This window comes from Archocentrus centrarchus, chromosome 20, assembly GCF_007364275.1.
Source record: "Archocentrus centrarchus isolate MPI-CPG fArcCen1 chromosome 20, fArcCen1, whole genome shotgun sequence".
Taxonomy (NCBI): domain Eukaryota; kingdom Metazoa; phylum Chordata; class Actinopteri; order Cichliformes; family Cichlidae; genus Archocentrus; species Archocentrus centrarchus.
In genome coordinates, this window is record NC_044365.1 from 29,497,610 (window position 1) to 29,516,712 (window position 19,103).

General features: G+C 39.6%; 1 protein-coding gene across 1 annotated transcript in view; it reads left to right on the forward strand.

Annotated features, from left to right (window-relative positions):
* The first annotated feature begins 5,686 nt into the window (after window positions 1–5,686).
* tpk1 (thiamin pyrophosphokinase 1) overlaps window positions 5,687–19,103 on the forward strand; it is a 78,321-nt gene continuing 64,904 nt past the window's right edge. The window contains exons 1-3 of the mRNA XM_030757141.1: window positions 5,687–5,743; window positions 7,072–7,248; window positions 14,423–14,497. Coding sequence (XP_030613001.1) covers window positions 7,206–7,248; window positions 14,423–14,497 — 118 coding nt within the window. The 5' untranslated portion in view covers window positions 5,687–5,743; window positions 7,072–7,205. The remainder of the gene's footprint in view (window positions 5,744–7,071; window positions 7,249–14,422; window positions 14,498–19,103) is intronic.

Here is a 19,103-nt window from a genome sequence, read left to right on the forward strand (position 1 = left end):
GAGTAACCTGAACTTTCTTGTTTGAGCTGTTATCCACGATAAAAAAGAAATCATTATAGGTGAAATAAAATGTTGCATGAATACAAAACCCCAGAGCAAGACAGAAAAGGAGCAGGCAGGCACAATGAAGCGAAATAAAGCTGAAAGCAAAGGAAGAGACAAAAGGGAGCCAGGAGAGAAAAAAGGCAGCTGCGATATGAGGTTAAGACAGATAAAAAAAAAAAAATGGAATAAAAGAGAGACAAAGAGAAAGCATATTACTGAAGAAAAAAGAACAAGTGAAAGAGAAATGACAGAAAGAAGTTAAGGTAATGATAGGGAATATTAAAGGAAGAGAGAGTGCCTGTGAGGGAGAGAGAGTTGGAATTTGCATGTCAGTTAGTGTCTCTTCTTTTTCGGTTTCATTATCTGCCAGAATAACAGGTGTTTTCTGCCAGGGGCCAAAAGGGTATTATTATGACCCGCGTATCCACTGATAAGAGATATTAAATTGAACTAAAGACAAACACAGTCACTTCACCATGATGTGACCTTGAAGAGAAAATGAAATCAGAAACTCCACAGCAGTTCCTCACTATAATATCTGAAAGCAGGTAATAATTTGAGAAAAGAATGACAGAGCATGCTCGGCTCAGCTTCAGCAGCCATCAGTGGCGTTTGCAACCAAACATTGCCTCGCTCGGTTTTGCAGGTGAGAAACTGTCAACAGTCCTCTTTGCGGGACAGTTGGAAGAAAACCAAAACCTAAAAATCACCCACAAATGGCTTCTACAAAGTGATGATTAAAATGCAAGTGACAAGAGATTTTAATATTTGCCTGCCGTGCACAGCAGTAAGAAAAATCAGCAAATGAATCCCTGACATACGGATTCTTGGGAAGGGTGTTTTTTTTAGGGGGGGGTTATGTGATGTGCCAGCTGTGAGAATCTTCATGCTGTAAATGAGCCGCTAGTCCACTATATTGCCAAAAGTATTCATTCACCCATCCAAATCATTGAATTCAGGTGTTCCAATCACTTCCATGGCCACAGGTGTATCAAACCAAGCACCTCGGCATGCAGCATTACACCCATTCTTTCACATTAATGAAAGAATGGGTCGCTCTCCGGAGCTCAGTGAATTCCAGCATGGTACTGTGATAGGATGCCACCTGTGCAACAAGTCCAGTTGTGAAATTTCCTCACTACTAAATATTCCACAGTCAATTGTTGGTGGTATTAGAAAAAAGTGGAAGCGTTGGGAACGACAGCAACTCACAAAGTGGAAGGCCACGTAAAAATCACAGAGTGGGGTGGATGCTGAGGCACATAGTCCGCAGAGGTCACCAACTTTCTGCAGACTTCTCCATCTGGTGAGCCGATTAACGAGTCTGGATTTGAAGATAGAAGATAGATAGAATGCCTTTATTGTCATTATACAGGATGTACAATGAGATTGGAGGATTTGGCGGTTGCCAGGAGAACGGTACTTGTCTGATTGTATTGTGCCAAGTGAAAAATTTGGTGGGGGGGGTTATGGCGTGGGGGTGTTTTTCAGGAGCTGGGCTTGGTCCCTTAGTTCCAGTAAAAGGAACTCTTAATGCTTCAGCATACCAAGACATTTCGGACAATTTTGTGCTCCCAACTTTGTGGGAACAGTTGGGGGATGGATCGAAAATTATAGATTACCAAATCAACACCCTCTTCCCGTTTCCTATTCCTCCTCAGGAATAGTTCACATTTTGCAAAGTGTCTTTTCATTTTTATCATTTAATTAAATAAATAAAGATTAGTTACAATGAAAATGAAAGTACCATTATATTCATCACTCATTCAGTTAAACAATAAAAGAATAATTAAAACTCGAGGTTTCAGATAATGACAAAAATAAAGTACACACTCTTTCAGTTGAAGATTTTACATATCAAAACATAATCATAAATATTCTGGTCCTTACCAGGTCTCAGAATTTGGTAAATACAACCTCAGATGAACAGCAACACATGGCATGGTACACTGTCATTATTTATTGAACTAAAACAAAACAATAATGCACAACGTGTGTGTAAAACTATTATAAATGCACTCCATGATTCAGTAGCTTGTAGAACCACGTTTAGCAGCAATAACTTGAAGTAACTGTGGTTTGCAGGCATTTGTTTATTTACAGCTCTCTTAAAGTCCCATCACAGTATTTCAGTCAGGCTGAAGTCTGGACTTTAACTGGGCAGTTGCAGTACTTTGATTCTTTCCATTTTCTTTTCTTTTGTTATAGATTGTTGGTGTGCTTGGGGTCATTGTCCTGTTGCATGGCCCAGTTTGAGCCAATTTTGCCTGTTGAACAGATGACCTCTCATTTGACTCTGGAATACTTTGGTATACAGAAGAGTTCATTGTTGGCTCAAGGACTTTAAAGCTCCCAGGGCCTGTAGCTCAAACACAAGTCCAAATCATCACCCCTCCACCACCGTGCTTGACACATGAGGTGTTTGTGCTGATATGCTGTATTTGATTTTCACCAAACATGGTGCTGCGAATTATATTTTTTTATAACACCTCCACTTTGGTCGTGTCTGTCCTTTGGATGAGCCTTTGTTTCAGAAGTCTTGTGGTTTGTTCAGATGCAACTTTGCAAACTTAAGCTGTGCTGCCATGTTTTTAGAGAGAAGAGGCTTTCTTCTGTTAATAATCCCAAATGTGTCATACTTGTTCTGTCTTTTTGTTATTGTACTGTCATGAACTTTAACATTTAACATGCTAACTGAGGCCTGCAGACTGTGAGATGTAGTTTTTTAGGGTTTTTTTGCAGTTTCTCTAAGCATTGCACAGTCTGACCTTGGGGTGAATGCGCCGGGACATCCACTCATGGAAAGATTGGCAGCTGTCTTGAATGTTTTCAATTTGCGAATAATCTTTTTCACTGTAGAATGATGGACTTTAAATTGTTTGAAAATGGCCTTAGAACCCTTCACAGATTGATGGGAAACTGGTGACAGCTACATGTGAAACTTTTGTTATTTAAACCTCTGATGTCGAGATTTTGCTGTATTGTTTACTTTTGAAAAGGGTGTTATCATCATGCTAATACCTAAATAACTCTCTGGCCTTAAAATAAAGGATGGAAATTTCTATGAGACCAGCAAGAGATTTAAAAAACTTTTTTTTCCCCCCTGCAATAAAAATCGTCTACCAGAAGTTTCAATTTTAAACAACTGCCAATTTGACCAAGACAGGCTGCCCCAGCAAATTAACTAATTGAGCTGACTGTCTGATGCAACATAATTCTCCAAGAAGCCCAACATTTCATCACAGGATCTGCAGGTACCTTGTGCAGCTGTGGGCATTAAACTGCTTTCGACTACAATTGCTACTAATGAACAAAAGCAGGATCTTTGGAAAATGTGCTGTGAACAGATGAATTAGAGACAGAGCTGTCTGGTCACACTAACAGCAGACAAGTGTACTGCGAGCTGAAGATGGCTTATACCAGCTGTAAAGCATAGTGGTGGAAATTATATGTTTTGGGGTTGCATTGAAGCCTCAGGGACCGGGCAGCTTGCTGTCATTGGCTCAACTATGAATTTTTCATTATATCAGAAAGGGTCTGTAGATAATTGTGAAGCCATCGGTCCAAGAGCTGATGCTTTTCAGCAGAATAACTATCCTACAGACACCGACACAGAATGGCCTACTCAAAGTCCAGATTAAAATACCAATGAAATATTGGATATGAAGCGAAAGAGAAGAGAAAAAATGATCCATGTACTATTTTTTTTAACAGAAGAGTGTGTTTATTTATATTTTTGTTGGATAAATTATAGAGAGAGCTAATTTTCCTTGTGTTGTTTGAGTATGCCATTTTAATCTGTAGTCACTGTATCGAGTGTTACCTCATTTGAGAATGCAAAATTAAAATCTCAATACTTACAATAAATGAGACCCTTTTTTTTCATGGCTGCATTACATTAAATGTTTGATGCTTCAGTTTTTACATTTCCCTCAAGTTCAGCATGATAACTGGCAACGTGGTTGAAGATCAATAGTCAACTCTGAAATCAATATTGATGGGTTTGGAGAATGTGATCGCTGCATTTTTCACAACCTGAGCAGAGGCTGCACGGTTTGTGGCATGCTGCACAGCATTCTTCACAACCCAAGTTTCTAATGATTGACAGAAAAGTTAATATAGTTTCAGTCATTGAATATTCCACAATGTCAATCACCTGTTTAAAACCCGTGCACCTCACCTGTTCATGAGAAAGTAGCTGCATTGTCATCTTTATCTAGTTTAACAATGGCTCACTTTTTGCAAAAAATATTCTATCAAGGAATTCTAAGCAAGGGAAATAGGAATAAATACTGGAAAGACCGATGTCCAAGAGGGGGTGAGCTGGTTGGATGGATGCGCTGAGAAAGGGAAATCTGATCAAACATTCAGGGGGTGTAGGCTCGTAAAAGAAATCCCTTCCAATGAAGAATGCACTGATCCTGGAATTTATTCATGGCTGTATTTATAATGCATGCCCACAGAATGAATGACTTCCCATAGCTAGCGTAGCATGTGTGTGCATGTGTGTGCAGCTTAGATGTCTGTGCAAGTGCGTACATTCCATGTGCAGGGTGTCAGGCAGAGACAGAACAACTGCTGACTGATGAGACAACGTTTGGTTTAACGAGCCTCTGGAGTGGCTTCACCTTGAGAAAGATTTGGTTGCTCACTTTACAGTGCTTCTACTGCTGTCTGGAGATATCTGAGGCATACACCATCAGTCTGCTGCTCGTATTCGTGTGTGTATGGGTGCTCGTGATATGTTTACCTCTCTGTGTTTTGCTTGTGTACTTTCTTTTTTTTTTTTTTTGTGCAGCAAGTATGACATTCGGTGCGCCTGTCTTCAAGAACAGCAGAGGAAGATGTAAGTGACTGGGTGTGTGTATAACTGTGTGCATTAAATTAATGTTGATTCATTATTCCAATTACTCTGGCTCTCATCATCATGCTGAACCATTAAAACTAAATGTCTAAATAGCCTCAACAGGCAACAGTTTGTTTGTTTTTTTATTAAATCAGTCAAACCCACCTTTGGATGGCAGGGTGATGAAGATAGTGGGATACAATACGGGTTCATCTGGCTTGCTGTACTTTTTTTTTTTTTTTTTAAGCAGGACAAAACCTGGTAAATTTCCCTGTGGAGGCAAATCAATGAAGCATCTAAATGTCAGACTATTAATGCTTCATTAAACTAAAGTATGGGTCGCTGATGTCAGTGCAGATTTGCTTCAGGGGTCCTCGACACATTAACATTTTTAAATTTTACACATAACACCAAATATCAACACAATATATCAGCACAGCAGGCTTTTGAATTTGATTTGTTTTGCCATCTGTAATACAAAAAACAGTTGTTTTGTTGATTAGCTATTAAATTTGACATCACTTCACTGTCCATGTAGTATGGATTGTGCAGATAAACTGACAGAGAGAAAGCAGTTATTATTCTCTCTAACTTGGATCATTTTTACATATTAAAAAAAATCTAAGAGGTTAAACTATTTCTAATTTTTCAGGTTTCCTTAAGAGCCCCTGGGGGGGACTACCTTTGAGAATTCCCATGTAAGAGCGCAGTGTACAAAGGAAACTCATTTCCACCCTTGGCCTCTAGGTGTCCCCATAGCAAACTCAAGCCACTAGTCACTCCCCTCTCTGTGCGCGTCTCTCCCTCTCGTTGACTGTTTACACCAAATAATGGAGGAAGTGGTACAAACCTGTAAGTTTGTAAAGGATTTCTTTCAAAGTAAAGCACTGACAGCTTCACAGTGTTTATGTGTCGCTTTTGTTGGAGTCGGACGGTTGTATCTTTGAGGGAGGGCTTCTCAGCTTCTGGATGAAATGCTTGTTGAAATGAATGAACGCTGTTTCATTCCGGCACTCCAGCGCAGGGCTGTGTGAATATGTGCGGTCGGCTCCTATTAAAAAGCTAAGCGAGGCGCTGCATTTAGCCCGAATATATTTTATTCAACCCAGCGTCTGTGTGGAATAAGAAAGAGAGAGGAGAAGACAGGGAAACTGTTCATTATTAAGTAACAAACCTATTTTCGCTTGTAAAAATAAAAACTTGCTTGCACCACATCTTTGTGGGTGTACTGTAAATGATTATTAATGAGGAGGAGCTGTTCAAGGTTTAATGAGGTCAAAGTACTGTTATAATCAAGAACTAAACCCTGCTGTAGGTGGGTTGTGAGTTTGCTCTGCTTTGGTGGCTAAAGCTGGAAGGTGTGCGGATTCAGGTGCAGTGTATATGTGTTTCATGCTGTCAAAGTAGCTGGCACATTAGGAGTTAGGAGTATTTAGCCTTTTCGATCTTTTGTAGACCCCGGTTATCTATAGGGCTGCTGAGTGAAGCTTAATGCCTTTGAGATTATGTGCTTCTTTTTATATTAAGCACGAGTTTTACAATAATAGCTGTTAATTTTCTCTTAATGAATATGGTAGTTATTCCTTTTAACAAAATATTATACAAGTTGCACATTGAGTAAAGTGTGCCTTCAGACATTTCAACCTCCCCAGTTTGCTGTCTAATGTATCAGGTCCACACATTTTAAAGATGGGAACTGTAACTATATTGTATTGTAATGACTGAAACTATCATGAGAACAGTTGTGTGGCTGTAATGCTTTATGAGTTTGGTTCCTCTCTGGCATGCATATGGTGATATGCAGTATTTTTCATTGGTATTGTGTTTGATTAATTAATTAGTTTAACAACAACAACAACAAAAAAAAAAACCAGATCAGTTCATCAGTTTGTTTCTTTGACCAAAAGATCACTGACATAATCAAGAAGTGTGAGAAAAATTAGCTGACAATTTTCACAATTTGTTTTTAGATTTTCTACCAAGTGCAGGTAATCATTAAAGAAATTCACTACATTCATTAGCCAAGAAAAGAATCATTAGCTGCAGCCCTAATGTCAGCATTGTGTTCTGAAACGTGCGTGTAAACCTTAGTGTTGCAAATGCTTCCATGTGCATGTTTGTGTTTGTAATCAGTTTGCTTGTTTTAGGGAGTTGAAAATTTGAATGGCTTTGTATGATAGGTTTACAGGCAAAGGATAAAAGGAACAAATAGCAGGGGGGGAAAAAAAAGAAGAGTAGCAGCCCTGTTCTGTCCTGTTCTCCTGAATTCTAAGTGAATCGACCAATTGAAGACAGGCTACTGTGGATCCTAGACATGGATGGAGAGCTGACGCCTTTGGACTGCCTGCTGCCCTCAGGTACTGCCTTTCAAACACATGCGCACAATCAATCAAATCTGAAGGTTCACGCACAGCTACATATGTTTTTTTTTTCTTTTCCCCACACACAAGCTATTCTGGTGTGTGGGGCACCCACCCAAACACAACGATCTCAATGCGTCTGATCAAAATTCACGCTTACTCGCATCACTGTCACACTTGTCTTCCTCCCTCTGCTTCTCCCACTCACTCTGACACACAGTCTTTGGGGAATTAGAACTGGAGAACAAATCACTTGCACTTTCATGACAACTCTGTATATATGTAAGAGATATGTCTTTTTCTCTTTTTTTTTTCTTTGTTGAAAGTGGTGCTTGATGTTTTTTCTTCAAAGAGGTGGTTTGATTAATTTTGATCGTTCTAGAATGTAAAAATCTTGTTTGCTACTGAATAAAATGTCCGACATCATATAAAATGTTGTTACAACATTAGAGATCCATATCAAACCAGTACATAGCATATTTATTATCTCATTTCCAAAGTCAAGCTGGCACATTACAATAGGATTCATTATCCTAATGGCAATCTGACATATTCTGTATCTGGTGATGCTCCTAAAAAAGAAACTCTCCAGATGGCTGGCTGCCCTACAGACCTGAGGAGGAAGCTGGTTATATCTGCCTTTAGCCACTGCTCTCAGGTCAAGGTTTATGTGAGCTCTCTGGTGGTATGAGCTTGGAGGAAGCAAAGCTGATGTGAGCCGAAGGGCAGGTTATTACCAGACCTGTAAAGGTCAACGGGATCGTACAACAGTTTGGCCTGTCGAACAGACAGCAGACACTTGTACTTTCCTCAGTCTCTTGTGTTGCAGCTAGACTTACATTTATTAGTTCCATGTAATTCTTGACATTTGTACTCATTTTATTAGGTACACCTGTGAACTCTAATGCAATCAACTGCAAGAGTTCTGCCATGAACTTCCTGTTTTTATTGATTAGATTAGATTAGATTAAACTTTATTAATCCCTTTGGGAGGGTTCCGTCAGGGAAATAAAGTTCCAGTAGTGCTTTTTACATTATAGTCACACAAGCAGAGATATAGTTAGAAATATACAGTCAGGAATATACAAGCAAAGAATAAATAGATAAATAATAAGCAAAGATACAACAAGACAAAGAAGATATAAGATGTCAGACAGGTGCGGTAATAATTGCACATTGATAGTATTCATTGTCCAGTACTGTTTTACGTTACATTGTGTTTATGGTCAGGCTCAGGCTGCCCCCCCCTCCCCCCCAAACTGTCCTCCTGTTTTTCAGAGAGTTTTTCAGTCTGTTGGTCCTACACTATTGAAGCAGCAGTCTATCACTGAACAAACTCCTCTGGTTGCTGATGGCCGTGTGCAGAGGATGACTGGTATCACCCATAATGCCCAGTAGTTTGTCCATAGTCCTCTTCTCTGCCACCATCACCAGAGAGTCCAGCTTCACGCCGACTACAGAGCCGGCCCACCTGGTGTCCCCATGTATGTTATACCACACTTTGATCTCAGTAGGAAGCACAAAGTAGAATGACCCACCTTAGTAACTACATCAACAAAAATGGAAAATGCAGAAGCTTTGCAAAACTACAGTACTGTGCAAAAGTCTTTGTTTTGTGTCCAAGGAGCCAGACTTTGTCACCTCACTCAAGAGATGAACCAGTGTTGTGTACACATAACACACAAATGTGTTTCCATTTCTTTAGTTCAAGCTACGAAAGAGATGCCAAAGAAAACACACGTTAACATTATTATTTTTATAACAGTATTTTTACCCAACAAGGTGACTCTCAGAGAGCTATTATTCATGTCTTTAAGAACCAGGGGAAAAAAAAATCTAGCAAAGACCTGAGAGATGCATCCAGCCTTTCAGTTGATCCATCCGCTGTTCACTGAAGCCTCATCAGAAATGGTCCCAGAGGAGGACTGGCTGTCAAGAAGCCATTCTCAAGGAAGGGGAAGGCTGAGATATGACAGATTACACAAGAACTGGACTGAAAATCAGCGGCAGCAGGTCTGATGGAGTGATGATTTTTGGTTCAACTCATTGGTAGGCGATCAAGAGACACACAACACTGAGTGTCTACAGCCACCTGTAAAACACAGTGGAGGCTCTGTCATTGTTTGGGACTGCAACTCAAAATTTATGGAATTATGAATGCAGAAAAGTCCCATCAGATTTTAAATAACCATGCAATAGCATCTGGAAAACATCTGATTGGCAATAGATTCATTTTTCAGCATGGCAATGATCTCAGTCACACTGTCAGTGTAGTAAAAGCATAGCTGGATAGAAAAGCATGCAGTGGAACACTATCGGTCATGGATTGGCCTCCCCAGAGCCTGGACCTCAACATTATTGAAGCAGTGTGGGATCATCTTGACAGAAAGGAACAGAAGAGCTTTGGATGTCCTTCAAGAGGCCTGGAGAACTATTCCTGAAGACTACTTAAAGAAATCACAAGAAATCTGTGTAAGAGTCTTCAGGCTGTGTTTAAGAATAAAGATGGTCATATCAAATGACAAGCTTGACTTTCAAACTTTTTAGAACTGTACTCTGTTTTTGTCTTATATATCATATTTCCATTTATGTTATAATAAGAGTGTAGGAGTGAACAAAGGTTATATCCCCAGTATGCTGAGCACTGTCTGAGGTTTTGCCTTTCTCATCCTTTTTGGATTCCTTGGCATCTAACTGTCACAGGCGCATACTTTATGTAGTTTTACTGATAAGATATAGATGAATTTGAGGTCTGAGTCCTAGAAAAATCATCCTTTTAAACAGCATGGTGCTCTGTGGCGTTTGTTGCATTCCTGGAGTTATTTCTTGAAGAAGTGTTGTAATTTTTTTATAACCACTCTGCTTCAGCCTGCCACCGTTTGGATAGCTGTGCTCCTGACCTCCTCTTGTCTACGTCTGACAACTCGCAGAGTGGAATGTAAAAAAATACACCATCGAACAAGAACGTGGGCTCAGAGAAACAAGGTCCGATGTCAAGAACTGCTTTTAAAGATGCTGCTAAATTTATTTTGTATGAGCCATTAAATTCTCAACAATAAAGTGAGAAACAGAAAGCAATAGAGGTTTAACTGAACATCCATCCATCCATCTTTTTCCACCCATCCATCCATTTTCTTCAACCTATCCAATTCAGGGTTGGAGAGAACCCACACAGACACATTGCAAACTCCACATAGAAAGGCTTCCACTAGATGGTGGTTTTGAATCCAGGACCTTCTTGCTAAGGCTAATGCTGCTAATCACCGTGCCACTGTACTGCCTCTAACTGAAAATTGAAACTTAATTTACAATTTAACAAAGCTACCATTTATTATAAGTAGGCTTATATTAATTAAATGAAAACAACAAAAAAACTTGCTCACTTGCCTCTGTTCTGCAGTTACTGTGTTGGCTCTAGGCTGAATATTTATTATTGCAAATGTTTCAATTAGGCTGCGTGCTCGTAGTCTTTCAGAGGTATTGAGAGTATTGAGAGTCAGCTAAATATAGGGATTCAGATCAGATCATTAAAGATAATCATAGTGTTGCTTTCTTTTTATAAACAAGCTTGTACATAATTGGGCTGATGTAATTAGTAAGTTAACAAATTTAATTGACTGAATATGATTTAAAACAACAATTATGATATTTGATTAAAGGTTACTTAAAAAGTGCATTTTATGATGTTACGATAAAGTGATGTAAACTCACCAGCCACTTCATTAGGTACACCTTGCTGCTACCAGGTTGGACCCCTTTTGCCTTTAGAACTGCCGTAATTCTTCATGGCATTGATTCAACAAGGTGCTGGAAACATTCCTTGGAGACTTTGGTCCATAATGACGTGATGGTATCACACAGTTCCTGCAGATTTGTTGGCTGCACATCTATGATGTGAATCTCCCACTCAATCACATCCCAAAGCTACTCTACTAGATTGAGATCTGATGACTCTGGAGGTCATTTGAGTACAGTGGACTCATTTTCATGTTCAGGAAGATGGTATGAGCTTTGTGACATGGCACATTATCCTGCTGGAAGAAGCTATCAGAAGATGGGTACATAAAGGGATGGACCTGTTCAACAACAATACTCATACCTGTCTGTGGTGTTTAAACGATTTTCCCCACACCATTACACCACGACTACCAGCTTGAACCACTGATGCAAGGCAGGATGGAGCCATGCCTTCATGTTGTTTACACCATAATTCTCATTCTGAATGTTGCAACTGAAACTGAGACTCATCAGACCAGGCAATATTTTTCTCCAGTCTTTTATTGTCACTTAAATTACCTTTCTTCCCATTCTGCTGCTTGGTTGGAACTTCATCGGGTTGTTTTGACCATGTCTACATGCCTCAATGCACTGAGCTGCTGCCATGTGATTGGCTGATTAGATATTTGTGTTAAAGTTGAACAGGTGTGCCTAATAAAGTGATAATAAATTCACAGCTTGCTGCTTCTCAGCACATACACACTCCTCTCCATTAAACTGATTTATTTTTGTCATTGACATACAATACAAATAATTTGAAGGGACTGTTTCAGCTTGTGATGGTCTCAACTGCATTATCTATCATATTTCATAAAAATATTTATTACATCATAGCACATTTTCATCCCTCTTGCCTCTTTTGTGACTCTCACTTAATCACTATAATCTTTTTCAGCTGCAGAGGTGTATTTTCGCCGCATACTGCTGTGCATAGAGTATGTTTGTATATACTTGACATTCTCACACATATGCATCATTTGTGCAAAGCAGGATGACAGAACTGCTGTTGATTTTCTATTTGTGTTCAGCTTGAAAATCAGTAACACGCGAAGACCAACATCAGTCAAGAGACACTCACTCATGACAGGAAGCTATCAGCAGTTTTGAAGCATTCATTGAAACAAATGTTTACTCAAGCATGTTAGATAAGCATTGCAGGTTACACTATTGCATTTGCTCACTGTACAAATCCAAGATTTAGTCTAGAGATTTCTCAGGGTGTGCAAATAATCCCCAGAATGATGCCGAAGCAACTCAATTGCACATACTCCCGGTGTTATAATTTTGTAGCTAAATTTGTCACTTGTTATCAAAGGTGAAAGATGCGTCTGAGATTCCCTGCATCATATACTTTTTTTTTTTTTTTAACCCAACTGCACAGTACAGTGATACAGTTTTAGAATATATTTATGACTTCTTTAGTTTAATCTCTTGGAGGAAATGCTTATCTAGAGTCTCCAAGGAGAATATGAGAACAGCCCCTGGATGTCTGCATTTTAAAATCCCTAGTGTGCACAGTTAGCCTTTTAAATTTCATCATTTTAATTATAAATACCTATTCCTGGAATATCTTTGTGCTAGCTTATGTGTTTGGATATGGTGTGCGCGCGTGTGTGTGTTTGTATGTGTGCGCATGTGTTTGTAGTATTTATGCTGTCTGGCACTTTTAAGAGAATCCCAAGGTGACATTTCTTTGAAACGAAGTGCACGAAAGGCCACGCGCCTCCTTGTGTGTGCATGTGTGGGGGTGGGGGAGTGTTTGTGTGTCGAAGGGTTATCTGAAAAGTCACGGCTGGTTGAGTTTGCCTTTTGTTCTCTGTACACCTCCAGCCAATTAAGAGACAAGACTGACAAATCTTCTCCTCCTCATCCGCCCCCTCCGTGCATCCTCCTCTCTTCTCCTCCTCCTTTGTGTCGCCTCTTTATCCTCCCCTCTTCTTTTTACCATAGTCGGCTGGGGTTTGGCTTTCGGATTGGAAATGACCTTCTAGTGATGTGAACTTTTTAACAACATCAAGCCCACTGCTGCAACAAAGTCACAAACCCAAAGGACATTTTATTTCGCCACACTTTCTCAGCCAAGTCTAAATGCACTTTTTACACCTGAGGGTACAAAGTCCAAAAAAAAAGAGCTTTTTTTTTTTTTTTTTTTATTCCAGGTGATGCACAATTTCCTGTGAGAAGTTGATGAAACCTGAAGTATATTCTGCTCTTTCTTTCCATGCTGTTGCTTTTTTCCATCAGGATGTATTGGGAGGGATACAAGCTTTATTGGACATTTCTTATCGTGCAGTTATGGAATTTACATAAATTTGCTTTAGGAGAGCGTAATCACAAGGTGATCCTTCAAGTTGCAGATAGCATTTTGGCGTTGTTATAAAAGGCAGCTTTAAAAATGGATGGGAAATCATTTATAAGAGCAGACATGAGAGCGAAAGATAAATGAGCAAGCGATGAAAAGTGCGATGGTGAGGGGAAGAAAGGTTGTGCTTTAGTCTTTGGTCCATTAAAGCTTTCCTAGCAGCTCTGTTTTTACTTTGTCAATGAACGTTTCCCTTTTTTCCAATTTCCTGCAGATAGATAAATGACAATTCTAAAGTATTAGTCAGGGGATCCGCATTAGCAGCAGAGCAAAGAAAAGCTAAAAGCAAGATTGATGGGATCTTCAGGGAAGAAATAGGTTTATGAAATGCAGCACCACGAGAGAGACTTTGACAAAGAAACGCAGAGGTACACTGATAAGAAAGCAAGGTGAGGATGACAGGATATGTTAGTTTTATGATTTGAAGGGGTTTGCCTTTGTTTTCATGTACAATATGTAACTAAGGTTAGGGGTTTTAAAAAGATGAAATGTGTGCAAGCCTGGGTACTGCTTTTCTTTCTTTCTTTCTTTTTTTTTTTTTAAACAGATGATAGGTATCCACACACTGATTGTGACCCTGATCAAGGAGATTAGAGCACTATAATCAAGGGAAATCATTGTCTGAGCTGGATGCCCACTGTCCATAGAGGTATTAGGTTTTGTTATCTTCTGGTGTTGCAAGCAAACCCTTTTGCAGCTTAATTGGATCGAGTGGGAATCAATTTTGATCACGCGAGAAACCAAGACTTGCTTGAAATGAATTCATTTTTTAATCTTCTCTTTTATTTTCTTGTTTCCTTCTTGGAGCCTTATAATAGCTTGTCATTGCTGCTTTGTTCTTATTATTTTTTTAAATATTCAGTGCCACAAACAGTGGTCTCCAAACAGGTATTGCTTTGAACACGCAAGTAATGACATGTTTATGCGTTACCATTTTGCTACGTGTTCCTGATTATGCTCCATCAGTCGTCTTTCTATATGATATTTATTATTTACTCGTTTCCCCTTTTCCTTGTGTCTGTTCCTTTTCAGGCACACAGAGGATCTGTCTGATCATTCTGAACCAGCCGCTGGATAAGGACCACCTACACATCCTCTGGAGTAAAGGTACATTTCTCACACATCACAAATATGGATCAGACAAGCCCTTTTTAAATCACTTATATCACATTTGCATTGATTTGCACTGAGCATGTATTCCTCAGTTGTTTTTGTCAGACTGTGCTCTCTAGTCTGTGTAGCCTTCACTCTGAGAAATCCTGCCGCCATGTCACTGAAAACACTCCTTCCCCACTCGCTGCCTACCTTTTCCTTAGAAAATAATTCAGCTTTCTGCATGGGTACCTTTTTATTTATTTTTTGATAACTTCTCTGGCTGTGTGAGTTTAACAGTTATTACATTCAAAACAAAATTTGTTTTTTAAAAAAGGGCTTTTCCATTAGGAATGAACTGGTGGTTAATAAATTATTGAAAAATAAATTAAACCATTGTTAATTCCAGTAATGGAATTTCTGCCAGTAATTAGGTCTGTTTGTAAGGCACATGGATGCAGACAAGGGATGTCACTTGTAACCCAGTTGTGAGTGTTGATTTGTGCCTGACTGCCTTTCTCTCCTCTCTTTGTCACTGTCTGTTTGCATGAGAGTGTGGCTGTGATGTTCAGACACATGGAGGGTAACTTGAGAGCAGAAGTGCAAAACAGACTTAAGGGTATAACTTAGTTGAGCTGAAGACTATAATGCTCACTATCCCTAAGTACTACAACACCTGTCATTTCTCAAATACCAGTGATCAAGCAGAATATATGCGGATCGGCCACAACACTTGCCTAACATTGTGTAGGTCTCAAGCTTGCTCTGGTGCAGCTCTCCACTTTGGAGGCTGGTGTAATAAAGCCTTGGACTCTTTGTTGTGTTCCCAGATGCTCCTGCTCAGTAAAGAGCTCTGCTCCTCTCTATAACTGACTGTGTAAGACGTGAGGTATGATCTTAGAGTTTTGGAATTTCATAATTGAAATTCCTGTGTGGCCAAACTCACTTCAAGGTTGTTTCCTTGTGTACCTCTGGACTGCTTCAAGTGCTGCTGCTATTTTTATATTGCTGCCCCTCTGAAAACATGTCCCTGGAGATGGAAGCTGGGTCTCTGGCTATGACCAGCAACTTTCGGCAGGTAGGTGAGCTGTCCGTAGCGCCAACGCACTGCCCACAGAGAACCATGTTGAGCCCATCAGTCAGTTCTACCCCTCAGTTGTCACATCCATTGTCAAAAACACAAAAAAAACCCCAGATATTCTAAAGTGTTGCTTGGTGGATACGCACACACAAGACTCAGAGCTTGTGTATGCTTACTCTGCTTACCCAAGCTTATTAAAAGGAAAATAAGCTCTGCTTATTTGTCTATACATTCCAAACTCCAAACTTACCAAACTTACCAAGAAATACATGAAGTGCCAACCGTGTGGTTCTCAGAGTGGCTGAATAAAGGTTCAGGTAGTAAAGGTTCAACCCTGACCCAGCTCTCATAGGGTGAAAGGCAGATAGGCAATGGGTGGGGCACCAGTCTATCACTAGGCCTGCGATGTGAGTTTGAGAGTCCTGTGGTGTTTTTCATAAATGACAAGAGGTTAGTCAGAGCACAGAGCACGGCTAAATGTGAAATTCTATAAAGCCATTCACTTATGCACCTGCAATTATATATCACCCTAAAGGTTTTTTTCACCCCTGTACAAATCCTGCTCATACATATGAAGTTTGCAAATAAGTCAAACTTCTGTGAAAAGGGCAAAGAAAAAAAAAAATGCAGAATGGGCTGTACGTTACACAGTACAAGCTCACTGAATGGCTCCACTTTAGCACACTCAGACAAGCAGTTACGCCCTTGGGCATTTTGGTCATTGTTGTTGAAGATGAGTAGAATTGTGCTCAGTCACTTTCACATCAGCAACCTGCTGCTTGCAAGTTTACTGGCAGTTTGTGGACCAAATCTCTTAGATTGCAGCTGCTTTCTTGTAGCAACTAGGGGATATGCAAGGACTTCATGAGTAGTCTGAGTCATTTTATCTTACTTTATCAGAGATTAAAACAAAAAGAAACTCAGAAAACTAAAAAAAAAATAAAAAAATATGCATGTAAGGCTGGTTGTTAAAAGATTAAAAATAGATTCAAAGTAGATTTTTGAACAGACGTAGAGCCCGAGACTCCCTAAGGTGTTGCTTATTAGATGCATAGCTTTATGTTAGCTGACTATGATGTATTAAATATGTAAGCCAGACAATGTCATGATAACCTACATTCAATAGCTTTGTTTTGTTTGCTTGTTTATTTTTGTTTTTTCCCCCCTTTTTAATCACGGATCAGAAACAGGCCCTCAATGAACTAGAAAAAAACATTAAAATTTATTTGAGCTGGATCACTGGTTCCCTTCAGTTTTGATGATCAACTGAAAAAACAATAAAGGTGTAAGCTTGCTAATATATGAAAAAAAAATCTAATTACAAACTTATGCAATCATGGAGGAAGGTTAGTAAACAAAATATCTTTGAAGACAAACATGTGATTGAAACCACTTCAGGTGGAATTTAATGAGCATGGCTTTGAAATTCTTATCAACTTAACAAAAGCCCACGGGGCACCTCGGCTTTTTCTGTCACACAGCGGCTCTATAGCAAGACATATGCGGCTCTCTTGGTTTTTGGCCTTTGCATAAGAGAACCTGACACAAGACAAACTAATCTACCTGATGAGATTTCACACTAAAAATTGCCTGCTACCCAAAAGATGAAGATCCTTTTTTTTTTTTTTTTTTTGGGATGGGGGGTCTCTTTAGGGAGAAGAATAAGTACCGTAAGTACATAAATAATAAAATTAATTGAATATCTGTAGTTTATGATTTAATATATATATATATATATATATAAAAAACTGTCATTATGTTCTCATTAATCTATTGAATGTCTTGAGATTTTTTTCAAATTTAATTACATTTTAATGGTGACAGCCTTCATGTGCTAATTACACAAATAGTAAATAATTAAGCGATGACCTCAGGATCCTAATGTTCTCCGCTAATCTGGGCAAAGATTTTTCACATTTCTTGTGATGCCGAATTGGTGACACTAATCTTTGGCGTCCATCTATTAAATTCTTTCAAGGTCTTCAATATATATGTTATTAGCCTTGAGAGACGTGTTTAAACTGTGGCTTCACCTGATGGGGGATATAGCAGCAAGGTGGCAATTTTGTTAGTTCAGTACTTGTCAGTAAGACAGGCATAAGGCAGAATCATAAGGCAGGTCTTATCTCAAATCATCGAACCAAGCAAGTGCGCCATTTGGCAGCCGCTGAGAGAATGATGCAGCTTGATTGTGTCATATGATGATTTGTGCATTTGGTTCTGCTAAGATAAGGTTACTTAGAAAAAAGTTTCCAAGTGATTTGGGGTGCTTTCTGAAGTGCCACAAGCAATGCTGTGGTTTTGATGTCAAATTGTGATGCTTTCTTGAACGCAAGAAAGAGTCTTGATCAGTTTTGGTCTTGGCAGCAGTGCACATTGGGACTTCAAGAAGTTTTGACAGGATCGTTTGTGAGTGGCACATCTTAGATCTCTCACGGTTCGATGGTAAACACAGTTGTGGCAAGTTTATCAATCCTTGCTTGATGTGCTATGCATTTCTAATGTTGTTTTTGGTTAAGCGGATGCCTAGAGTGTGCATGAGCATGTCAGAGTGCGAGGCACTTTCCAAATGGTTGTTCACCTGGAGGCATCATAGCCAGGTCTCCACCTTTACACACACACAGACATCCACAGTATCTCACAAACATTCACACATTTTCAGGTCCTCTGATATGCTGCCCCTGGGCCCACCCCCCTCATCACCTGTGGGAGAGATAGAGCAGCAGGGAGCACAGGAGCGATTGAGGCTACAAGAGTGCAACACTGATCAAAGGGAAACTCATTTCCTGGTGCCAAGTGTGATGTTGTGAAGTGGGATCAACCTGCTTATCTCACTAACCCAACCTTTCACTCATCATCAGTCACCCACTCACTCATTCACTCTATAAGTCTCTCATTTACTTGCTTGGAGATGCGTCAATTGCTCATTGTGCAACAACACAATCAGTTCAGTAAAACAAGGTGATTCAACGAAGGTGACCCCACTCTGCAAAACAAAATTGGTCTGTGTTGACTACAAGTGCATCAATCAATCATTTCTTGATGTTGAGCAGCTTGCTAAAGTTGAAGGTTGCAAACATCAGCCATCAGCAAGCTCCGTATCAGCCTTGGCAGATAGAAGCATTCACGAACACTTCAGATGGAGCTTATAGGTATGTGGAGAATTCAGAGAGTGAAGATGTTGGCAAGGATTGAGATCTAAAAATTCTAACAGGGCTTTCAAAGATGGATGAGCCTAAAAAAGGGTTGAAAATTTACCACCTAGAGTAATAAAGGGAAGTCTTAGGGTAGTGTAAGAAGTAACAGAGTTGAGTTATAGAAAATGAGATGTTTGTGCAGGGAATCAATCATATTTGAGGAAAGGTGTGGAGAGCATAGTGGATCTGGAGACAGGGTGAAATATGAAGGGGCGAGGTGGCGTGATAGATGAAGTGAGGACGTCAAGGCATCATAATAAGGATAATAATCTTTTCACCACTCTTCGTGACCGTTTGCCCTCTCCTGTACAGAGCTAAAGCCCCAACCTGACAGGTATTAATC